This window comes from Podarcis filfolensis (assembly GCF_964270895.1).
Source record: "Podarcis filfolensis genome assembly, chromosome: 3".
In the NCBI taxonomy this organism is placed as follows: domain Eukaryota; kingdom Metazoa; phylum Chordata; class Lepidosauria; order Squamata; family Lacertidae; genus Podarcis; species Podarcis filfolensis.
The window spans coordinates 82744574-82770496 of NC_139606.1; the positions used below are offsets into that span (position 1 = coordinate 82744574).

The 25923-nt window shown below is 38.7% G+C and overlaps 1 protein-coding gene and 1 long non-coding RNA gene across 4 annotated transcripts in view; one reads left to right on the forward strand and one right to left on the reverse strand.

Moving 5' to 3' along the window:
- Nucleotides 1-25923, forward strand: part of BIRC6 (baculoviral IAP repeat containing 6) — a 139323-nt gene that overhangs the window by 104250 nt on the left and 9150 nt on the right. For both annotated transcript variants that reach the window (XM_083604160.1, XM_083604161.1), the window contains exons 66-69: nucleotides 18769-18979; nucleotides 21031-21176; nucleotides 22222-22332; nucleotides 25326-25543. In XM_083604160.1, the coding sequence (XP_083460286.1) occupies nucleotides 18769-18979; nucleotides 21031-21176; nucleotides 22222-22332; nucleotides 25326-25543 (686 nt within the window). The remainder of the gene's footprint in view (nucleotides 1-18768; nucleotides 18980-21030; nucleotides 21177-22221; nucleotides 22333-25325; nucleotides 25544-25923) is intronic.
- On the reverse strand, nucleotides 1561-5887 carry LOC310758306. Of its 2 annotated transcripts, XR_014545693.1 has the most exons (3): nucleotides 5759-5887; nucleotides 3308-3957; nucleotides 1561-2284 (listed from the first exon to the last, which is right to left on the reverse strand). It is a non-coding gene; the product is annotated as an uncharacterized lncRNA (long non-coding RNA). The 2 variants fall into 2 exon arrangements; XR_014545694.1 differs by lacking the exon at nucleotides 5759-5887 and having other exon boundaries at nucleotides 3308-4340.

Genomic DNA, 25923 nt, shown 5'->3' on the forward strand with positions numbered 1-25923 from the left:
TGTATGGCTTAGGGAAAGTGGTGAATGTGGGCAGTGTTTAAATTGTGGCTGCAGTGAGAATTATGGAAGACTGGGTTGATGAAGGCTATTAACATCTATTTACACAAGCAAACATGGTTACTTGGGCTTTGCATTTGATGTATAGTCTTTGGTACAATATCCTTCATGATACTATAGTTTGAGCTTAGAAGTAAATCAAGGAAACATTGTTTAGCATTGTAATATGGCTTATTCCACTTAAAACTATAACTATGTGTCCAGCTTCTGCTTGTATCATCTTGCCTTTATTCATGGCCCACTTCTTTCTTTCTGATCCCAAATATGGCCTCCCTGTTGCATGCCAGGGAAATAAAGCTCCTCTGTGCTCCTAAAATCCTTTTTATATCTCTGAGTACTTGGCTAGTCTCCCAAGCATTAGTTTAGATGTTCGCAATAAACATGGTTTAATTTAGATTAAGGAATCAGTGCTTTCACTGGGTAGAGAATTTGGTTCCTGGGACGACTAAGATCAACCCACCTATCTCTAGGCCCCAGTTCCCCACCTATAAAGTGACCTTCATGGTGCTTTAGGAATGAGCATTATGTAAAAGATTAAATAGCAGTAGATGGCAACAGCCTTGTTCTATATCTACTCTTATTATAAATATTTTATTTTAAAAAAAGTGTGTGTGTGTATTTGTTTGTATGTATGTATGTATGTATCTCTCATTTAGTAAATTGTACCCCCCTCCCCAAAGATAGCATGCTGGAACTAGAAGCATGGAGCCCTAGTTTCCGAATTATTCTGAATTTTAAAAGCTTTATTCAGAGGATGGCCTGGCAGCACTATGAAGATGGTCCTTTTAAAGAATTGGCTTGGTTTGAAAGTAGAATGTGAAAAAATGGAATTGTATGTACATTTTCCTTCAGAAATAATAGTGGCCCAACAGCACAGCCCTATGCCTGTTAGAAGGAAATCCCAATAGGTTCAATGCAGATTAGTCCCAAGTAAGTGTGAATTTGATTGCAGCTTAAGTTTGTATCCTTCCAAACTCTACAATAACTTCCTTTGATTTATTCGATGGAATCTTAAGTATGCTAACCCAGGCCATAGGCAGTATGCAACTTGGAGAAAGAAGCTATCTGGTTTGGTTACTTACATGCAACTCAAAATTCCAATTAATCAAGTTGAATTCCGACTAAGTTAGTTGGACTTTAGTCCTATTTAAATAAATGGAACTTGCCACGTTGATTTCAGTGGAAAGCAAAGTTCACGTAACAAGCTCCAGCTCATTGTATTTGTTTTCTGAATCTAGCTGAATTAAGAATTTCTGTAGCTTCTTTCAAACGCATTGTTCACTTTAAGGTATGAGAGAGCCTTAAAAAAAATTAAGGTCATTTTACAAAATGGATGAACCTTTCCAAAGAAATGCAAACTACGTTTTGTAGTACAAATATTTTTAAATGTTCTCTGTTGTATAGAACATCTCTCACAGGCATGGGTGAAAAATTGATATCCAAAGGCAAAAATATTGACATGATTGTCAGCTGTATAATGATTAAAAGTATTGCTGAAGAATAGTCATTTAAATTTTATTTACTCATAATACAGTACTTTACCGTGCTCTTTTTTCTACACTTCATATATAGTTGTGTAAATTTTAGCACATAATGATAGTTTTAAAACGAACTGGACTCCTCCCACCCTGGTTGTCCACCTACACAGAGGTACATAGTCACATATCCAAAAGCATAATCGGGTCAAGTAAATAAAACATCTTGTAGGAAGGTTTTATGGCACCATTATCTTTTTTTTTTTTTTTACCTGCTTATATATGCCTTGCATATTCATTGGCAGTAGAATGCCATATGCACCTCCAGTATTTGAGCTTCCGCAGTCATCAGTGAGAAGTTGAATATCTGTCATTTCTATAATTTAATAGTCTTAACTGGGTTCACAGACGTGTTTTGCAGTCACTGGTCTTGTGCCTCTAAATAGGCACTTCTCACTGGAATGTGTTTGATAGACTCTGTTTCCTGTTGGGTAGTGTTCACCAACCTTACTTGCCATTGCTGGTCTTTTCGCACTATTTTCCGAGTTGCTAGAAAACCATCAAAGTGTTGTGTAGATGTAAACAAAAACAATTACAAATAGATTAAGCACTGTTCCGATGATTCCCAGCAGAGCTAAAACAGATTCCTCCTTTTCCTCACTCTCTTCTTGCCTTTTTACGTCTTCTAGTGTTGTGATGGCAGAGCTCCTCATTTTTCCTGCAAACGTCTTCACCAGTGTTCCTACAGCTGGCTAAAAGGGAGAAGAAAAAATTAAAATTACTCCACATAGTAACTTGGAATTGGTTCACACTCACTCTCTCTTCCACACACCCTTGGTCACTTGCTCCCTCCCCTCCTCAGTCTCTCTGTGTGTCTATACTATTATAGTGTGGCATTTTGTTTTTCACAATAAAGAATGGGAAATGCAGGATGATTTAAATTAGGAACCTGCACCTTCTCTGCTTTAACACAGCTGTACTTCCTATTTTAAGAAAGTTGTTATCAGTTGTCTCTCCACTGATAGCCCAATCACTGGAAATAGCCAGGTGTTTATATATCTTTATGATGGGGTACTGAAGTGCAAATTTCCTAATGTCGAAATAGTAAGTGTGGTTAGTCTTCCTTGTGAAAATGTAGGCTAATTTTAATAGGCTTTATAAAACCCCACAATTGTGTGCCTCTGGAACAAACACAAAATACAGAATGCATGCAATCCCCCTGAAAGAAAAATACATCGTAAAGATGTTTTCATGTGATTTTCATACATGTTTTCATACGTTATAGTGTTAGAAAGGCTTGGAAAGTGTGTGTCTCGTGTGGAATATCAGCCATTTGGTAAATTGTCTGTTTTCTGTGATATTGAAATACATTTAAGCTGCATCCTGTATACATTTACCTGAAGCCCCTTGAACTCAGTAGGGCTTTCTTCTGAGTATGTGACTGTGCTATAGTTAAAGCTTTTAGCTGCATAGTTCTGCCTATAATCTTAATGTGTTTTGGTATCAAGTGTGCAATTTTACTTATTTGCTGTCTGTTGCCTTTAAATGTTACTGTTGAAAATTTTTGTTAGTGTGGTCAGAATGTTATGCCTAATGGTTGTGCATGTTTACACACTTAACATTTAGAAAGACATTCTATGTTACAATGGTCTTGGCTTCTCCTGAAGTCTCATGGATCTTTTTATTATTACCATTGCCTTTAAAGGTAAAATGCTGGTAGCAATCAAAACAAATAAATTCATTTTTGAATAAAGATTTTTAAAAGCCTCTCTTACCCTACATTGCATCAGGAATAAAATCTCATCAGACATGCTGCTTACTCCTCACTGCAGTGGAGAAACAGCCTTATCTTCATGGAGGGCTGTTCTTTTCACTCAAAGCAGAAATCATATGCATGCATGAACAATTTCTTGATAGATTAATCTGTGGATGCGATAATATTACAAAATCTTCCGAGAAATGTAGGCATTCTTTTGGTTATCCACTGAAACGATGCGCTGTTAGTAAAGAAACCTCTGCTCTGCATATCCAGGTTGTATGTTTCTTCCCTGTTTAAATATTGAAATCTTCCATAAGATGAAACATTTTCTGTGCAAACAGTGATTATAGCATTAAGGCTCCAGTTAAAATTTAATCTCCCACTTCTTGTCCTGTATATGTAGCTGTTCCCCAAGACATTCCAATGGAATGGTCGTTTGACATCTTCTCGATGTGGGTAACTCTCTGGATACGTTTCTCTCGTGTAGCTGAGTTGTAAATCCAAATGTAGCAGATATTAGTCTGTTTACATTTTTGTCCAGAAGGAAGGAAGGAAGTTTCTTGTTTGCTCTGGGGTTAGGAGTGTTCCACACCTGCATTCAAAGCATCTAACAAATAATTCCAAGGCATTCTTCGGAGCATTGCATAACTTAGCAGCCAGTCAAATCTGAGGAGTGGAATGACAGTGGCTTCAGTTGCATGCTGTAGTGAGTGGTGACATTGATTAAACATGCAGTTGGCACTTGCTGAATAAAGAACAAGCTACAAGTCACCCTTGCAGACAGTGAATTGCATAACAATACACGGTGGTTCTGCTGTTTCATTGTCAGGCCAGTCACATTTTAATCCAGTAACAACTGTGAAAGTGTACTGTGTAGAATAAAGCCAAGTTAGCTGTGTGTCAGGGTTTTCTGACAATGTGCTCTGTTACAAATAGATGACATTACCGCATTCATGCTGAAACAGGCTGGCTGGGTGCTGTTGTTTTTTTGGTCCCTTTCCTTCTGCTTCTTGTAGGCTATTGTTTTGGGATGGAATTTCCTTTTAATGTGCATTCATTCCTCTCCTGTGCTCTACCCGAAGAATACAGGTCAGTGTGAACGTTGTCAACATAATACAATTAACAAAAGAAAATGTTCGCCATCTATTGTGGTAGGAAGCATTAACTTGAAGTAATTTGATGTATGAATTCTGGATCTTAGTGTTTTTCAGGCTGGTGTGTGAGATTTGTGTGTAATACTTGTTCAGGTTTTTTTTTTAAGTATTTATACAGTAGTTAACTTTTGTAGTTGGCTGTCTCAGTGGAAGGCATTTCAGTATTTATTCATTAACAGATACATGGAGATTGCTATTGAATGAAAACCGTGTTTGCTTGCATGCAGTGTCTGTGTGATGTACAACTGTCTTTCCTTGTCTACAGATGTGTTCTTTCTGTGAACATTTTTTTAAGAGGGGCTCCTCCCAGGAAAACCTTGTGGTTTCTGTGATTTTCCTTTTAAAGGAATTTAAAGCCTCAAAAGGTGTATGCAGAACAAAAGAATAGTGTTGCTGTTTAAAACTTGGTATGTAACAGAGTCCGCAATAAAATGGAAACATATTCTAAAACTGCAGTGCTAATAGTATGGCCTTCTTCAATGTAAAGCAACACATTTTTTTATATAACTGACATTCTTAATACTAACTAAGCTTGGCATGAAGAATCTTAAGACATTTTCATGTCCAAAAGCAACTGGGGAAATGGTATTGAGACATGTGTTATTGTTTACATGACTTGAGTTCCATCGTATATCCTATTCCTATTTTAAAAAGAGGGTGTATGTTCAAGCATGAGTACTGAGTCCATATGTTGATCTGTATGTTATTGATTCCTGCAAAACAAGCCTCTTTAAAATATGCTTTAAAAATACATGGAATTTAAATGCATGTACGGAATTATCAACAGTTGTCTGGTATATATGTTTATTGGCTAGAAATAATATTTCATTTTGGAAAGAAATTAAGTAATATCCTTATAATAAATCAGTCAGCATGCTGCTCCGTAATACAAATCGATGTGCAATAGCAAAGAAGTCTCCAGGTGCTAATATGAAACTTGAATTTCCAGACCAGAATGCCTCTATTCTTTATCTATTTTAATTGGATTTACTGGTAAAAACAAAAACAAAACCCCCACTATATTTATCCTAATCTGTCTTCAGCCATATATCTGAGTTCTCTGGAATCCAAAAATGTGCGTGGTTGATCAAAACAATCAATTTACTGTTGGCAGTAAAGTCAGATATCAATATTGTTCAAGTTAAATGTACATGTTTAATATTCAGGTAAATAATATTTGCTCCTGAACTCCTAAAGTAGCATGCAGAGCTATAAAAACAGACAATCCCTGCCCTCAAGCTTGCAATCTGAAAAGATACAGCACAAAAGGCAAATGGATTGGAAAAGAGAAGGAAATAAGCAAATTTAAGTACCAGTTCTTGGGTGCCAGTATCTTGCACAATCTGCTGGAATTTTAACAGTTGAAGGAGAACAGGAGCCAAAAGTTTCTGGTCTGGCCCTGAATCCTTTTTCTTCCCTGCTCCGCTGCAGCTTGATGGAATGCCAGGTGACAATTGATGAGGGATTGAGGTGGCTTATCAGCTCAGCTGCCGATATTGGTAGCTCTGCATCTCCCGCTGCTCAATTAATAACTGTTATTTCCTCGTAAAAGCAATAGTAATTTACTATTACTGAATTAAGAAATACTTAAGTGATCTACCCCCCGCCCCATAGCCTCTGTTGGCAGTGGTTATCCTGATTGAGAATTGTTTGATGTTTTCTGTTCTTAAATTGAGCACATCTTCCTACCCACCATACGCCACAACTTTTCTATGTGAAGGGACTGCTAACATCAACGACAGCATCTCATACAGGCTTGTTTACAGAATGAAAAGGCAATCTATTACTGATTTTAGCCTCCCATTTCTATATTTCAGATATAACACAATAAGATTTCAGAAGTCACACTAAACTTAGCGTGACAAAAATAAGTCACTGCAAGCCCCACACTTTTTCCCTTCCTGCCCCAGCACAAGTTATGTTTCTGGTTTTGCTTAGCCACAGCTTGTTCTGTTACCCAAATCATAGTATGATTAATGTTTGAAAGAAGCTCACTTCAAACTGTGACTTGACTTAGCATTAGCCACAGTTTATCGTTTGAATGGCATGATAAACTGCGTTTAATGAAAATCAGGAGGGAGAGCATATGAGTGTGATTTAGATTGACATCTCAACACCATCAGTACATCAGTTTGTTACTTTTTAAATAAAAACAACACTTCTCCAAATATAAGCTCTTTCACTCCCCCTCTTTTTTTTGAGCCACAAGACTCTCCTCTTTTCTAGAGCAGATAGTGACAAACGTGCATTTGGCAAGCCATTTTTTAACCTTTTACCATGTACTTGCATGGTGGTAGTGCTCCTGTTGTGACTCACCTTGGATCATGCTGCAGCCCATCGTTCCATCTTCTAAGTTGCTAAAGGCCCAAGGACAATGCACTTGGGAATATTTATTTATTTAGCAATGCTTTTCTGGGCAACACCATCCAACATGGCTTACAGCATTGGAGGGGAAAACCCACAATGATAACGACAACCTTGCATTTAAGAATTCATCTGGTTGCTGGATAATGAAATAGTTCAATGTGCAACAGCTATTTAGCTATAACAGCCTATTGAAGGACTTTTAACATTGTGACCTCATTTTAATTCATGGCAGTCCAAGATTACAGGTTAAATCTTGTGCAGCGGTGTTGAATGAAGCCAATCAATTATCTACAAAGCAGCTAAAGCAGCATTATGCAACTAAGGTAGCAAATAACCACCATCTTAAATAACAGCTGGAGCTGTATTCTTGTGACAATTTTGATACTATTAAAACTCTGGTGAAATACATTCTATGATAGACAAAGGAAATATTTTTGTAAATACAGTCAACCCCCATCCAAACATTTGTTTTGTCGTTGTTTTACAAGCAAATCACACGTTTCTCAATATAACTTTGACATCCAGAAGACCATTTATTACTATGGTATCTGTCCAGTTTTAGTTCTTTATGTCATTTTAACCTTCTATAGATCCTAAGAACATATATTAGCTTCTGTAAAAAATCGTGTATTTCCAGAACTTCAGGCAATATTTCATGGCATATGTACATCCAACCAAATGGATTTCATTACATGATTAGAGGAGTGTTAAATTTACATCATGAACAGTGTATGTTGGGAAATCTGAATATTCTAAGGATTGTTTTACATAAGAGTGTACTGTGCAGACATTTTCTTGTGTTGGGAAAATTAAGCAGTTGGAATTCAGCACTGACACATGGGTAACAGTGTGCCAAAATTTGTAGGGTCCAACCAAGTGCAGTATGGTAAGAGAAGAGAATCTGGTTTTAAAATATTTTACCCGAAGAACTAAAACACACTATAACATATTGTAGCAACAAACTTTAGACTGCAATACAAATTCCCAAGCCTATCATTAAAATATCTTCTATCTAGATAGCTTAGTTTTCTGTGTCTTTGTAAATCACACAAGAAACAATGAAGGCATAAATAAGGCGTAGTTATTCTTACACTTTCATTGATCACCTTAAATCTGTCTGGGCGACCACTCATCACAGTTCAAAAGATTACAGTGCTCTTGCCAATCTGCCACCTTAAATAACCACTTGCCAATAACCTCATTGTTGCAATAATCCATGGCAAATTTTCTAATACTTCTTGTACTTTAGATCTAATTATACCTTACTGAAGAGAATTATTGAATGGAGGAATTACTGAATGCCTATTTTTTAAAGAAGAATAAAGGGTGTTTTAGATAAACTTGATGAGAAACAGTAAATTTAAAAAAATGGAATTAAAAGGAATAATTGCACAAATGCCTATAGGCAGGGCAGGGCTGTGAATGTACTGCTGTTCCATGGGAGCACAGAATGTGATACTGAAAGTAGACTTATGCTTTCAGTGAATCATTACTCTCATTTTTGGAAAGAAATAAACAAGTTTCAAGTCTCTATGGTTGCTTGAAAGTATATGGACAAGGGCTGCTGAAATCTCAAAAAACCAGAGGAATTGCCAAATTAGAATTTCAGTAGTTGGCAGGAAGTGTTTCCATGCCCCTTCCCTTTTCTTTGACATTGCAGAATGAATTGTGCAAAACAGGAAAATTATAAATTACACAAACTTAATAAACAGAATGCTAGCCATGCCTTTGAAACTAACAAGTCCCAGTTGTTGTCTTGCAAACAATGATTTGGTGCCATTTTCAGAATCGAGCAATTGTTAAAATAATCAGTAGTAAAAAGACACACATCTATAGTACTATATTTTTCTAGAAACTGTAGAGATTTTGGTTACAGCACTATGTTTGTTATACTTTACCAGAATTCTTAATTGAAGTTTTTAAAGGAATATAAAGTGATTGCAGCTTTGTCTTATTAAATGGTTCCGGAGTCCTTCCTAATGATGGCAAAAGTGCATTCACCTCACCTAGCTTTTTACTCAACGTTTTGATATTAAAATTGGAATATAGTGTCATTTTTGGCACAGATAGAGCTGCTAAGCTATCTGAAAAGAATGAAAATGTTTCCTTCTTTCTTTTTCCTTTTTCTCTAGTAGATTAATGATGCCCCGCCTATCTTGTACAGAGTTCTCTAGGCAAGCTCTTCTTTCAAAAGCAACAGGACTGTAGAGTGTTAATTAGACATTTCATAAAAGACTAGCCTCCAGTTGTTGCTTAAATAGAAAAAGCAAAAGGCAGTAGAGCGTGAAGTATTTGGAACTGACACTATAGCCTCTAGCTTAGACTGTGTTCATATATCGTATGTTTGAAAAGGTGCAGTAAGGAAGCAGAAATCAGGAAAGGCTGCAATTCTGAATTATTTGGAAACAGGAAACAGAAGCTTGACATTCGTTAAGAAACGTATTTTCTGAAGTGCTAAATATTTGGCTTTTCCTATAGAACAAGATTGCTATTAAACACTTTAATAAAATAACGAAAACTGCGCTCTCTTTCCTTTTTAAGTACTATGGTCACTATTTTAAATCTTTGGCGTGTTAATGGGATTTTCAGGGATCTAATTAGATAACAGACCCTAAGGGTTTCAGGCTCATTAGCATTATTGGTTCATGACTATGAAGTCCTCAAGAATGACTGAAGTTATCATATAGTATTCAGTGGATGGCACAGTTGCTCCAGAAAGATGCTCTTTGGAGATCTTCTTTGCTTTGTGCTGCATAGCACATTTTTTTGTATTTTTGTAGTATTAGGATTGAATGCCTAACTTAATTTTTGTTTTGTTTGCTTTGGTAAGCATGGATTGTGATGCTTATGCCTTTTGGCACTTGAGGAACAGAGACTTACAAAGAAACCAATCTCTTTTCATTTCATACTTCATTCACTCAAAAATGGTTTTCAGATGAGGCTGGCTGTATTATTCTTAGAGCAATGTTGACGGAGATGTGCAACATTCTGTTAAACAGCATTCAGGTTTTTGAGGGGTTTTTTTCTGTTTAAAAGCCTCATCCAAAGCATTACCTTGTGTTGGATAGGTGACTGTTTACTATAGTTGTATGAATTCTGTAGAATCTAGTGACCTTCCAAGGTTAACCCCACCCCCAATTCTGGGAGGCCTTTTACTTCTCCACAAAAGTGGTGGTTCTGTAAATTTCATAGGTGGGTGTAAAATTCTAAACTTCCTTTGCACCCTGAATTTCCTCCCCAAAGATTTCCCTGTGCAGGCTTGACAGTACAAGCAGGAAAGACTGAATTAGTGAATTAGGGCACTTGACCAGGTTCCCCATCTGCTCTTTCAAACCTCTTCCAACACACTGACAGTATACACAATTGAGGCATAAAGAGTGCCTCTAATGTCAACCAGTTCTCCCGAAATTCTCAGAAATAGCACACCTCAACGTTTGTGGGGTGCTTTTGTATTACGAAAACCAGCCGCGATTTTTCAAAATGCAGTGTGGGGATTTTTCAAAACATCTCTGTGCGATGCCTGCTGCTTTGACTAAAATTCAGGAGCAGCCATGAAACCTGACCCCAGATTATTAGTGGCTCTGGATTTTATTGGGTGGGTGGGTAGCACTTAGGGGTTTTTTGCTTTTATTTATGACATTTATATCCAGCTCTTTTATACCTTTATGCAAAAAGGCTCTCAGAGCCGCTTAGAAAAATCAATACTGTGGTGGCCCCCGTTCTTGGGCTCGCATCTAAAGATGTGACAAAACAAGGAAAAAGAAATAGGAGGGAGCAGCTATACAGTTCTGTTCATGTAGATTTCTGGCCACCTAGAAGAGCAGCAAATATTGGCAGTTCTGGGTGACCCTTGATAAATAGCAGTCCCTCCTGGCACTCATCCTGGAGCCAGAGCAGGCGACAACATCCAGGTCAGGAGGACAGGGCTGCTCTTGCCCCACATCTCTTCCCTCAGAAAGCTAACCTGATGGCTATTAGAATCCACACAGAAGGAGGCTACATTAGCCAAGGGGACCAGAACCTGGGTGTAGGGTGGGGAAGTGTGTTGCATTGTTCTAGGGTGGAAGTTTTGCCTTGGAAGCTCTCCCTTGCTGAGACTGCAAACTTCATTTAACTTGTTTCAAAGTTGCCTTCAACACCTAAATGATAGAAAGGTGGGAATTAAATCTGCATGAATAATTAGTATAGCGACACTTCATAATGTGGTATGTGGTACAGGGACTGGATTGAGTCAAAAAATAAAAAGATGGGGAACAATGCATTCATTGCAGGAAGAATTCACTTTACACTCTTTACGTCAAACTTGACATTACAATGAATGTATGCGGCTGCCACTGAAAATAGTACCCCATAGTCCCAACTTGCCTCATGTTGTGAAGTCATTTTTTTTCCTTTTTTTCATTTAAATAACATCCACAGCCAGTTATTACAGTTACATGTAGTGGGAGCAAGGAAGTTCAGAACGTCCTGTATTGGGGCAGAAAAAGATTTCTGATGTGGGTTTGGGCAGCATCTGCTTCTTTCACATCATCTAGTTTATAATTTATGAGATGGTTGTGAGTCATGAGTAGAATAGTGAATAGAAGGAAAACAGGTTTCAACACCCAGTGTAGCTGCTAGAAGTTGTGAGAATTATTTTTTAGACTTAACTTTCCATCAGTTCTGTCTCTTGTATTTTTTTTTTTCATTTTTTATTTTAAGTATAATAGGTGATACTGCATGATAGTCATTGCTTGTCTTATTTTCCATTTTGGAAATATGCTCTGCTCATCCTGTTCTTTGAGGATATACATTTCAGTGGTATAAAAGGGTTTTTTATTGTCATCTGTAGCCAATTAAGCTATGTTAAATGGTTTGGAAAAAGAATTTAGAGCTGCTCAATATTATCTATTTCATGGTCCATTAGGCTTGGTTATTCTTAGTTTGGAGTCTCCTGGAATGTTCAGGAGAGCAAAAGAATAGTTATGTTTAGAGATGTCTTCTTCTGATGTATTGTTGAAAGCGCTGTTCCTGTTCTTACTGATATCTTTAATATACTTTTGTCAAAACTAGTATAAATATCCAAGATTAAATGTAGTGTACTGTCAGTCCCACAGTGAATGAGGAAATAACTGTGTACAAACTATTTTTATTATATTAGGTAATGTGTAGCTTCGGCCCAACTTCTTTATTATCTTCAGCAGTTCCTGAATGTAAGCTTTGTAAGATACTAAAGCTATACATACATACATACATACATATATATATATATATATATATATATATATATATATATATATATGGTGAAATAAAAATACTATGTACACTGATGCCTCATGATGGGAGTTAAATTGAAGTTTGTAAAAACCTTAAATTGCCATAGTACTGTGCTATGGAGGACAAGAAAGGAGCCATTTGCATGAACTGCTATATCTACCATCTAGATAAATTTTTTTCCAGCAGACAGGCTGTTCAGATTTTTATTTTGTATTGGTTAAGGCTGTTTTCCAACCTCTTCCTCTATCCCTTCAGCTAAATTGTTAGACTTTAGAGAGAATAAAATTCCATGATATTAATGAATGTGCTGTTTTTGAATGAATGCTATGTTTCGTGTGGGCTTGGATTCTGTGTAGCAGTGCTATAACAACTGAGTTGTGGAACTCCCTTCCTACAGAGGTGCACCTTGCAATTCCATTATACAGCTTTCAGCTGTTGTTGAAGATGGCACCTGATCACCCTGGCTTTTGACACTTGAGATGTGTGTTTTTAGGACCCACCTCATTTTTGTAATTTTATGTTGTTTTAAACCATTTTCTGTACAGTGGTACCTCGGGTTACAGACGTTTCAGGTTACAGACTCAGCTAACCCAGAAATAGTACCTCGGGTTAAGAACTTTGCTTCAGGATGAGAACAGAAATCATGCTACAGCAGCAGCAGGAGGGCCCATTAGCTAAAGTGGTGCTTCAGGTTAAGAACAGTTTCAGGTTAAGAATGGACCTCCAGAACGAATTAAGTTCTTAACCCGAGTACCACTGTATTGTGTTTTAATATTAATGTTGTGTTTTAATTGTTGTAACCTGCCCTGGGACCTTAGGGTGGGTGATAAATAACAATAGTAGTATTCACAGGCACTGAATTTTGCTTGCTTTGCATATTCAGGCGTATGGATATAGCTGAGATGTGTTTGTGTGAAATAAGCACTGCAGCATTCTACTAAAGCTGACACAGGTCAGAAAAGAAGGCACATTCTTATGGCTGACATCCTTTCACATTAACCAGCTCACTGCCACCAGGGTCTCTCCTTATGGAAAGACACATACAGACAAGCCCACTGATTGAGATTTTTGGTAGTTCCAAGCAAAGTTTGGCTGGCTTCATTCAAGGTATATCACTGCATAGAATATGAATGATTTCCCATGTTTCTGGCAGCAGCTTACTTCCTGGTTTTTTGACTACTTCACATATGAAGTTTTAGGAAACGATCAGCTTGTATCCAGGAAAGTCCTTATGCTTTCCAGTGTGGTGTAGTGGTTAAGAGCGGTAGTCCCATAATCTGGGGAACCGGGTTCGCGTCTCCGCTCCTCCACATGCAGCTGCTGGGTGACCTTGGGCTAGTCACACTTCTCTGAAGTCTCTCAGCCCCACTCACCTCACAGAGTGTTTGTTGTGGGGGAGGAAGGGAAAGGAGAATGTTAGCCGCTTTGAGACTCCTTCGGGTAGTGATAAAGCGGGATATCAAATCCAAACTCTTCTTCTTCTTCTTGTGGAAGAACTTCTGCTTGAACAATGGGACTCATCCCTCTGCACAGACATACCCCCCCCCAAAAAAAAAATGTTCTGGAGGCTTCTGGAGAAATCCAGGACAGATTTGCAAGGACACATAGAGCAAGGAAAGGGACAGAATGTTCCTTGCGTAAACAGAAGCTATTGCATGAATGTGATCACTTTATTGGATACAGGCCCTAGCTTTAATCTTGAAGAATCTAGGAATGTCATTTGAGTCATTCCTAAATCTAACTGGAAAAGTCTGAAGCCATTGAGGGCTTTATATACCAACAATAGCAAATTTGCAACCTGTGCAGATCTCTGAGCCGAGGTGTTACATGCTGACGGGGTGTCTCATGTCATCAACCATGCTGCAGCATTATGTACTACAAATTGTGCAAACCAGCCCCATGTGACAAAAAGCCCCCTTATTGGACAAAAAGACCAATGTTAAACACTAGTTTGGTACTAGTTCTTGCCATTTATTTAGTGCCTACTATATGTTGAGCCACAATCACTGCTTCCCCTGTGTAAGCAGGTAAAAGTTAATAAAATAAGCACCACTTAGTGTTAGGGCTTGAGTGATGTGGTGTTTTTTAAAAATTATGTATGTTTTATGTGCCTTAAAAGTTTTTTTATATATATTTAGTTTGTGTCTCCTGAATTTTGTAACTGGATTTAATAAAGAGTTGCTTTCACATAGCATTCTGCATTATGCACCTCAAATGAATGTGTATCTAAAGGCCAGATTTTGTGCCATAAATCAGCATTAATTAAATAGTCTAAAAGCAGGAAGCAAGAAAGTTGACTGTGAAATCTGGATCACAGTGGAATTGACATTGAGAACCCTGAGTTCTTGAGAGCTGTCTTGCTTCTGAAGCCTGAGTATCAATCCAGCACAGTTTTCATTATGACATTTGCTGGTGTAGCAAGGCTGAACCGTGAAGAAGGAGACAGATTAGCAAGCAACAGATGTGGACAGGGATGCTATGTTTATCTTAGGGAGCTGTCAGTTAGCAATAATGATTCAAACAGAAACAGTATCTTGGAAATGAACAGCCTCATGTAATTTAAAATGTATAATAAATCACATGTAAATAGAATGAAAAAAAAGTTTAGAAAGTCTTACCCATTTCCAAAGGGCATGAAGCAGCACACAGCAGGCTATCAACTGTAGTCACAATGTGTTTTCTTCTTTCAAGGGCAAGTATAAAGAAAATGAAGACAGATTTCATAATGTAAAATAAAGGTGTCCAAGGGACGTGAGTGGCACTAAACCACTGAGTCTCTTGGGTTTGCTGATCAGAAGGTTGGCGGTTCGAATCCCTGCAATGGGGAAGCTCCCATTGCTCGGTCCCAGCTCCTGCCCACCTAGCAGTTTGAAAGCACATCAAGTGCAAGTAGATAAATAGGTACCGCTCTGGCGGGAAGGTAAACAGCGTTTCTGTGTGCTGCTCTGGTTGCATCAGAAGCGGCTTAGTCATGCTGGCCACATGACCCGGAAAAACTGTCTGCGGACAAACATCGGCTCCCTCGGCCAGTAAAGCGAGATGAGCGCCGCAACCCGAGTCGTCTGCAACTGGACTTGTCAGGGGTCCTTTACCTTTTTAGTGACGGGAAGAACTATTAACAATGAGTAAGATTTGCCTAGTTTTAATGCTTTCTAGAACTTTATTTCTAGAAAATTGCACGTTTACGGGCAGCTTTCCTGTGCATTTGCTTCAACCATTTCACTCAACAAGGCAATGTGGTGCAGTGACTGGAGTGCTCAACAAGGCCTGGGAGGCTTAGGTTCAAATCCCCACTCAGTGATGAAGGTTCATGGGTGACCTTTGGCCAGTCATTCTCTTTCAGTCTAACCTACATCACGGGAAGGCTCTTAAGGACTGCTGCTCTTGCTGCTGCTGCCCAGGAGGACTGCCTGCTGAGGGCATGAAGGGCCCTGTCCTTGCCTCTCTCCACCTAACTTGGGGAGGGCCTGACAGGCTTCACAAGAACTACAGCAGCTTCTCAGCAGAGAGAGCTCCTCTTTTAAATTGTTTTAAATTTTTATCTGTGTTGTTTTAAATGAGACCATCTTGGCTGTGAGCCCTGGAGACCTGCACCCTGCTTTGCTGGCCTTTTCCCATCCAGCTTGGGAGAGTGGCGTGCTGACTGACTCCAGCTACAAAAGCTGAGGCTGTTGAACAGATTCTTGGGCTGGAGTATTGTTTATGGGAGGTTGAGAGAGCTTGTGGGTGTTACTGATATTGTTGTATCTTTAGTTTTAGATCTTATGATTTGTGTGGAAATTGTTTCCATTTGGTTGTGCACTTTTTGATGTGTTTTATTTATTGTTTATGACCTCTGTTATGTTTGTAATTATGTAAATCTTGTCATAGTTTCAACTATGGAAAGGTGGCATACAAGTAAAATGATGATGATGATGGGTTTTTTTTCAAAGTAACACAAAATAGAAAAATTAATTCTAGTGAGCAACTCTGCTTTGTCCTCGTTCTTAGGAGACTTTGTTCATCAGAGACCATTTACCTTAGACTGCACGTAAAGAGAATTGAGCATTAGGTCGAGATCCATTGCTTTTAAAAATTACCAGCGTTTGAATTGCTGGTTCAAGTGCTTTCTCTGCTAAATTTCATTTGTTTATGTGTTTTTATAAACAAAGAAGAAGAAAAAACACCTTGACTTGTAGTCTCTTCAGCAGAGGGTACTGCACAGGTCATGACACCAGACAAGCTATATCCATGTACCAATTCCTGTTCAGTGTCTAAGTGAAATGTTGTGTTATGTCCCCATGGCAGCTATTGGTGCCAACAATGCTGTCTTGAAGTTTGAAATGTGCACACTGCTTCAAAAAGATTGCCAACCCCTGTTTCATAGTGAAACAGAAGGTGACTTCAAGATCAAATGTACTAATAAAATAGGAAGTGCTTCTGACGGATTCAGCCCTTCTTGAAAATGGAGGTGGTTAGGCTTTTCTGTCCAGCTAAAAAATGGTTCTAGGAACTAATTTACCTTTCCATATTTTGAATTTGATCATTGCCTTTCTCTAGGGATCTAGAAGACTTTCTAATTTCTGAATACAGTATATTAACTACGGTTTTTGTCAACCCCTTCAAATTACTGGCGATTCTTTGTTCACATAAAGTTTAATCTGCTTTTAAAAATTTTGCATGTTGCAATGCCTTGTACTTTATTTCAGATTTAATACTGCTAACCTTACTTTTAATTGGTATTTACCTAAGTAATGTGGCTGTAGATCTAGCAAAACTAGTAGCTGTGTTTGCTTCTAAGATGTTTTCACAAAGCTTATTTGTGTGAAGGTGTGGGTTATTCATGTGAAGTAACAGTCCTATTGTAACTATTCATACTTTCTGTAGATACAGGGTCATTGCTTCCACTGGCATGTAAAGGTTTAGGAAATTGTACATGCACATGGATAGATTGGGATTTATAGTCATTTTAAATTATTTTATTGTCTTCTAATGAGCACCATTTGCCTTTAGGATATGAGTAGCTAAGAAGCTGCTCTCCAGATATTGTATGACTCCAACTTCTGTCAATCTCAGCCAGTATGGCCAATAGTTAGGGATAATGCACCATCCCTGCTGCGTGATGTGATATGATATTGGCAATATATTGTTTTAAATAGTAAAAAACAAAATAATATTTCTGTAGTATTCTGTTTTTAGAAAACGTAACCAAAACATGAATACATATGTTTCTACATAACACTAAGCCATGGGTTGTTTTAACTGTAGTTTGTTTAATAAACCACAAACATACAGATCAGCAAGCAAGCCATGAATTCTTTCTCCATAGTTTTGTTTTCAGATGTTCTTCCCATGGTAAGGGTAGGGTGGGGTGGCCAAACAAGCCATGGTTAAACAAGGCTGTTGGGTTCAGACAAAATTCCAACCCATAATTAAAAGAAACCATGGTTCAGAAGTCAACAACAAACCATGACTTGTTGCCAGAAAATGTGTTTTGTGGCAGCAGAGCACAGTGTAAAGCCATGATTTGTTATTGACCATAGTTAACCCAACTGAAAAATTTCTTCAAATATTTTAACCAAAAATAACAACAGAATAAGAAAACCAGGCCTGTCCTCCTTGTGCAGAAGCAAAGTGTTGGATCACTTCATGGTGTTTGAGGGCCAGAAAGCCCATGCGTAACTTGGCTGCTCCATTCTACCAAATAGTTTCATGCTCAGGCTTGATTGGAAGATAGCTAGATAGGAGAAACAAGCCCCCCCCCCCTCTGGTCGTTCTTTAGTTTGTCATGCTTGCCTTTTCTGGGAACATATGATTCTACCATCTCATTTGGGCTTTCACCCCTTTGAACTGTTTGTTTCTAGGCCAAGACCACTGCTTTTGTTTTGTCTTGCCTTGTCTTGATTATACTCTGTCATCTGCAGAGGGAAATATTGCCACTCACTGTGATAATTTTTTTTGGGGGGGTGTTCCTGAACTGAATTTCATTTACAAGCAAAGATTGTGTTAGGAACTCCCAAAATTGTTGCTTGTTAACTTCATCCTATGTTCTCAAATGCATAGTACATGTGTGGCCAGCCTGATCTTGGGAATTTCCAAGGAAGAAAATTCTGTAATGTCCCTAAGCAGCATGTTCTGATAGAAGACAGTCTCGTGAGAATTGCTTCCTGATGTTTATCCTAAATCTGCATGGCCACTTCTGTTCTTTAAATGGAAATGGTTCAGTATTGTCCAGCGTTGCATTTCTTAATCATCACTTCTCTGTACTTGAGAACATCCAGTTCTTCAAGCTGGTCCTTGTGTTTTCCCTGGACTACAGTCCAGGGTGGTGCCCTCTGGCTATGTGTACTCCCAACTCCTATCAGCCTGGCCAATAGCCAGGGAGGATTGGAGTTGTAGTCATCTGGAGAGCACTCTGGTGGCTACATGTGATCTAGGCCACTATACCTATTGCCTATCCAACTTGCAAGCACCCTTGAACTAAGGTTCTCAAAATGTTTGGATGCTCTTAATGGTTTTAAATGTTTTCAAATTTTCCTGATACTTCTAGATATGGTTTTATTTTTAAATATATTTTGTTATTTTGTTACTTGCTGTCCCAGGTTCCTTTGGGGAAAAAGGGCAGGAATGAAATTTAGATAATGATAGGTAACTATTTCTGCTGCATAGGATTTATCTAGTTGGTTAGAATTTTAACCATGATGTTTCTCCTCTTTCCTAGTTTTGGATATGGCCAGGCATGTCCCCCTGTACAGAGCTCTGTTAGAGCTTCTCCGAGCTATTGCTTCATGCACATCTATGGTGCCATTGTTGCTGCCTCTGTCTGGGGAAAATGGAGAAGAGGAAGAAGAGCAACTGGAGTCCCAGACTTCAGTCGGAACTCTGTTGGCTAAAATGAAGACGTGTGTTGATACTTATACTAACCGACTGAGGTATTTTCTCAACCTCGTAACATTTTATGAATACCATGTGTTCCCATTTTCACTCAGAACTGTTCTCACTAAGGTTAGAAACTTGTATCTGTGCTGTACCACTTGACTGCAAGTTGGGATTCTCAAAATTAAATGCTTGTTTTTGGAAAATAATTCCCTGTGCATAGATAAGACACAGGTTTACCACATCATTGTCAACTAAACTATATATTGTTTATTTCCTATCTTAAACACAGGTTGCAGTATGTATTTACTGGGGTGTATTGTAAATCAAATGCAAAAAAGGCATATCTTTAATGAAAATTCTCTCACAGCTGTCGACATCTGACAGTCTTATAACCAGTCTTCCTCATCCTGGCACTCTCCAGGTATTATTGGACTCCCAACTCCCATCGTCCCAGTTTATTATTCATGCTGACTGGGCAGATGGGAACTGGAGTCCAACAACATCTACAGGGTACCAGGTTTGAGAAGACAGCATTTAGCCAAGGATACAGCACCTCTTGTTTAGAAGACTGGAGTTTTTAGACAAGAGGAGTTCCTTGCCCTCTCAGAATCTGCCAGTCTTGTGGACAGGAAGTTGTGTTTACTGTCAACTATTAACTAGAAGGTAATCCCAGAGGCCCCTTCGGCCTGATACCTTGGTTTCCAGAGTTGGCAGTCACCAAGTTTGCTTGCAGACCGGCCAAGTACAGTAAATCTCTCGTGCAAATCTTCTATGACTATGAGCCTCGAAGCTGAGCAGCAAGTGCATAGCTTTTTACTAGTTCATCTATAAAATGGTAAAATGAGAAACACCTAAGGTCTGCCAGGCTTTTGAAATAACACATGCACAATTTTGCTGTTAGGTCTGTTGACAAAGGTTGACACTATTGATCTGGGACCATTTCTTGATGGAAGACGTGCCTGGCAACAGCAGAATTATAGTTGCACTCCATTTTCCAGACACGTCTTCCACTGAGAAATTGGAGATTTCTCCAGAGGTCCCAGCAACATTTTTTTTTTTTTTGCAGTAAAAAATTCCATGTATTGTAATGTCATTGTGATGTCAGATGATTGACAGGTGGGTGGCCTCACCCATCAAATTTGACCTGCAAGGCTACATGTGATAAAGATCAGGCTCACATAGCCAAAAAGGTTTCCCATTCCAGCTTTAAAACCTGAAATTTGAATAGGGTATCCTAAAGTTCAACTTGGTTAGGAACTGCTTGGTTAGAGGAGAATCTGTTGGCCTTGTTCTGTTTTAGTCTGCTTAGGTAAACTGAAAAAGAAGCTGTCCATTTGAAATCAAAAGTAGCATGCTTTGAGCTGAATGTAAAAAAGGAGGTTCTAAGCATTTTACAATTATAATTCCAATATGTTCTATATCACCCGTCAGCCAAGGATCACAGGGCTGTTTAGAATATAAAGACACAAAAATGCATAACGTAATAACAAACAAGACAATAATATTGTTTCATTGAGCACCTAATAAAATTTAATGGATTATAAGTTTGTATGTGATGGATGTTGTTGAATGTTTTCATTTTATAAATTCTGGTTGACTTTTCTAGAATTTGTGAGACATAATTTTGTTTCAGTTTTTATTTCCTTTTTAGACACATACCAGGTTCTTTTTTTAGTTTCCCTTGATATACCCAGAAGACTAGTCACTTGTGCATATGCACCTTGCTACATTGTAAATGAGGCTTCTGAGTTGTCCAGGATGATTAAGTAGGAACCTTGAACCCAATTCTCCAAGTTCAAAATCTTCTGTATGGTTTTCATATTTTGGCAGGATTTCTTCTATTGGCATTATACTTTCCACCATTCCCTTAACATTAAACACACTTTTGCTGACCTGGGAAGTCATTATATTTAATGAACTTAGTTGGTCTCTAAGGTGCTACTGGACAATTTTTTAATTTTTTTATATACCGGTATTTAATGACAAATACACTTGGCAAATATTTAATGGCAAATGCACAGCAATTGATAGTAGAGGGAATCTGCATTTCTGATGTTTCCATTGACTGTTTCCCCTAAAACCCTAGTCATTTCTTATTTTGTAGGTCTAAAAAGGACAAGACTAAAACTGGAGTGAAGTCGGATACTTCAGATCAAGAGCCAGAGGGACTGACACTTTTGGTACCAGATATCCAAAGGACTGCTGAGATAGTTTATGCTGCTACAACAAGTTTGCGCCAGGCAAACCAAGGTAAATAATGTCAGCAGCACATCTTTGCTGCATACCTACCTGGAGTATTTATTTATTTATTTACTTGACCAATTTATATACACCACTTAATTACAATAATCTCTAAATGTACATATACATAAACTGTAAAAGCAACCTGACTTTCAACAAAAGGATATAAGAATGGTTAATCAGGGGCATTAACAACAACAACTCCTCCTCCTCCTCTATACTGACCTTCATCCAAGGATCACATAGCTGTTTACAATATGAAACCACAAAAATAGTAACAAACAAAAGCAATAACCCCACCACACACAGTTTAAAAGGCCGTAGTTTGTTTAATTAGCCAAAGGCCTAGAAAAAGTCGAATGCTTTTGCCTGGCACCAAAAGATACTTAACAAAGGCACCAGGCAAACCTCCCTGGGAAGAGAATTCAACAAACAGGGAGGCACCACAAAAAAAGGCTTGTTCTCATGCTGCTGCTCTCTAGACCTCTTGAGGAAGAGGCACATCAAGAATAAACATACAAGCAAATGGATAAAACTACTGGTTTCTTAATATTTATACAACTTTAAAAATATCAGTATTATTATAATTCCCACCATCGAGCAGGGCTACCTTGGTAGGAAGGTGAATAACGCAATTGAGGCAAAACTTGTAAACGCTTTTGTCAATGACGCATACAACCTTTCCTTATAAAACATCCAATAGGTTGGATCCAAATTAAGCATGCTAGAAGGTTAAGGTGTCAGATCTTGATTTTGGCCCACAGGTGTGGTTACACATTTCCCTGCTGGGAGCAGGAACACATTCAGTGCAGGATTAAACCCTGCCCTCCATGCTCCCAATCAGCTGACATCATCAGTAACATCAGCCGGTGGTCAGATAGAGACAGTTTGACAAAAACAACCTCATGTGCCAAATAGAACCCTTGGCAAGCCAGTATTTGCTCATAGGCCAGAGGTTCCCCACCCCTGACCAAAGGGAAACATGTGAGATAAATTTCATATAAATCAGTTTTGGCTTATGAGGTTTTTTAAATATGATTTTTTTCTTACACAGAGAGAAAATTGGCGGAATACTCTAAAAAAGCTGCCGTGAAGCCCAAGCCCTTATCAGTTTTAAGATCCCTTGAAGAAAAATATGTGGTTGTAATGAAAAAGCTCCAGTTTGGTAAGTTGAAAATCAGTCTGAACCTTCTGTATTGAAACACAAAATGCATGTCTGAGGTCACAGGCACAATGGAAAACCTGCATATCTATGTGTATGAACATGAGTAAGAGATTGAAGATATTATATGCCTTCAGTGTGCATATGAGCACACGAAGATGGATTCCCTTCCTAGGAAGCTTACAATCTAGAATTTTACACAGGGGATGAATTACAGATGAATGAAAAATGAGAAAAAGTGGAGGCAGAGCAAACAGAGAGAAATTTGTTGGTTACATTTGCTTAGGCGCGGTTAGAAGCCAAATGAGACCAGGGTTAGTCAATGTAGTGCCCTCCTATGTTTTTGAATGATACCTGCCCTCATTCCTGCCCATTGGTCATGCTTGCTAGGACTGGTGGGAGTTGGGAGTTCTACAACACCTTTTGAGCGAAGAAGAGGCCCCAGGTTTATGGAGCTAGAGGAACGTAAATGTATCTAAACATTAAAGTGTTAGTAACTCCACTGTACAAAATCTCTGGAAAGCTAGTGGATCATTTATTTATATATTTATTATATAATCTTTAAAAATCAAAGCTGTTTACAACAAGAATACCTATATATATTGAAACCATGTAAAATTATAAAATATAACATCAGAAAACATCAACCACCATAAACTACAGAAAGATGTTTTCTTAATTACCTGCATAAGCTTGGTGGCATAGAAAAGTTCTCAGCAGGCATTTAAGGTTAAAACGGAGGCACCTGCTGAATCTCTCTTGGCACAGCATTTCACAGGAATTGGCCGAAGAAACTAAAGGCTTGATTTCTTGTTGCTGTCAGATATGCCTTGCCAACTTAAGCAATAACCAGCAAAGCTCCGCAGATGGTCTCTGTGATCAAGCCGGGGATAAAATTTAGGCAGTCCCTAAGGTATGCTGGTGGCGCTGTGGTCTAAACCACAGAGCCTAGGGCTTGCCGATCGGAAGGTCGGCGGTTCGAATCCCCGCAACGGGGTGAGCTCCCGTTGCTCGGTCCCTGCTCTTGCCAACCTAGCAGTTTGAAAGCATGTCGAAGTGCAAGTAGATAAATAGGTATCGTTCTGGCGGGAAGGTAAACTGCGTTTCCGTGCATTGCTCTGGTTTTGCCAGAAGCGGCTTAGTCATGCTGGCCACATGACCCGGAATCTGTCTGCAGACAAACACTGGCTCCCTCGGCCTATAGAGCAAGATGAGTGCCGCAACCCCAGATTTGTCCACGACTGGACCTAATGGTCAGGGGTACCTTTACCTTTTAAGGTACACTGGACCTAAGTAATTCAGGACTTGCATAGTAGGGTTGCCATACATCTGGGAAATCCCGGACATATCCACTTTGAGGGGGGGGGGTCTACATGCCCATCTGGGGGAATTTTTACAATCTCAAGCAAATGCCTGGGTTTCTAGGGTTAAAAAAAAGGTGTGTGTGTGGCAGCTCAGGTAACCCAGGGTCAGGCTCTATTTCAGCCTCTGGCAACCCTATAATATAAGAACCTTAAACCTGGCTCAGTAGTAGATGGGAAGCCAGTGCCAATGTTTTAACAATGATGTCACATGTTGCCAGCCATGTGGGCCCCCCCCCCAAATCAGAAGTCTGGCCGCTGCATTTTGCCCCAGTTGGAGCTTCTGAACCAACCCCACATAGAGGACATTGCACTAATCCAGTCTTGAGATTACCCGTACATGGACTACAAGTCAACCTATCTCTGTCCAGGAATGGCTGTAGCTGGTAAACCAGACAGAATCAGTACTTACTATTTGAAGGTTAAGTAGTATGCAGTCTTAATTCTTGCTTAGAAAACGGAACAAAGACACTTAACATCTCTAGGAAATTATCAGCAATTTTTCTACGTAGCCTGAAGCTGAAAGAGAATGCACAAGTAGTTTATGATCCAAGAAGAACATGTTAATAAGTCGGTATGTGTAAATTTTCCTGGTTTTTGCAGTAAGACGGCTCTCTGTCATTTACGAGGAAACGTAGCAGCCAATCCATAGATGCTGGAGATAATCTTCAAATAATCCATCAGATTTGTCATGCTGTGGCTGTCTTTCTCAAGGAGAGAATATTTAAAAATCAGCATTTATCAGTAGCTTTGGGAGGTCCTAGATGTGTCAGCCAGTGACAGTATTTTAGAGTTTATCCAAGATACTAGTTAATCTCTAAGAAGGATCATGATATTAGCTTGTTTTAGACTTCAAGTGCTTCAGCTAGTGAAAACTTGATTTTTAAGTTTTCTTCAGTTCTTCTTTTTTCACATTAACTAAGGACAATAACGAAAGTAAACTATTGTTTGTGTGGCAATTAAACCAGCCTTGTTTTGTAGCCCTATTTCTGAAAGTCCTCTGCTTGGTTACGTTTCCTGTCTTGTACGAGCTCCATATGGCTGATGATAGTACTGATGCTTAGAACTGATACATTTTTTCCCCTTTAGAGTATTCAGATGTTCCACATATATCAGCTTGGTCTCTGTTAGATGCTGCTTGGTTTGTGTAGTGTAAAAACTCTTGCTTGTATATTTGGGGTAAGGAAGAGTAGTGATGTTTGCAGTTAAACTGCATAAATACCTGCCAAGCGGGTAAGCTGAAGTCTGCTAATGGGACAGAAAATAAGTTCAGCAGACCTAGAGATGTACTTTTGGTCCATAAAGTATAATGTGTTAATTTTGTTTTCTCCTATGATCATTTATCAATAATGCAACTTCACACTATTGTCAATTGACTCTTTAATGATGCCCAATTAGAATAATTTTAGTATAATAGTGTGTGTTAGCAAGACTAGCAAGGTATCTTACATATCTTTTAACAATGGGAAGGTATTTGGGTCTGCCTATTTATCTTACTGAATTGAATTGCTTGTTGCTATGGGGAGGGGGGAAAATGAAATATTTATATACAGACTGATTTTTCCATTAATTTTGATACTTCATACAATTTAATTATATTCTAATAAATTAAAATGTTACTTGTCACTCCTTTAGATACCTTTGAGATGGTTTCAGAAGATGACGATGGAAAACTGGTGTTTAAAGTAAATTACCACTACATGTCACAGGTGAAAAATGCTAGTGATGCAAACAGTGCTGCCAGAGCCAGACGTCTTGCTCAAGAAGCTGTAACACTGTCTACATCGCTGCCTCTTTCCTCTTCATCCAGTGTCTTTGTCCGCTGTGATGAGGAGAGACTAGACATCATGAAGGTAAAAAAATCAGACTTGTGTTCCAAAAACAGCAGAGGTCTCTGATGTGTCTAAATCACGTTAATGCTTATTTTGCATGATTTATTCTGCTTCTACGGGACTTGGAGAAGGAGAGGGAACTTTTTAATGTACTGCTCCTGCTCGCCTCCATTTCAGAAACTTCCAGGGCATTGATGATAAATTTGAAAAAGCGCATCTTCCTAAAAGCCTGTTCAGCACCTATTTTTTGCCAGAAGTTCTCTCTAGCTGGGGTGGGGTGAAGGGACATAAACTTTCCTACCAAATTAGCCTATTGGTAAGTCTTCTTGCAACAGTTGCTGTTTCTTTTGTGCCTTTTATTTTATTTTTACTTCTTGATTGACAGCTATGCAGGTGAGATT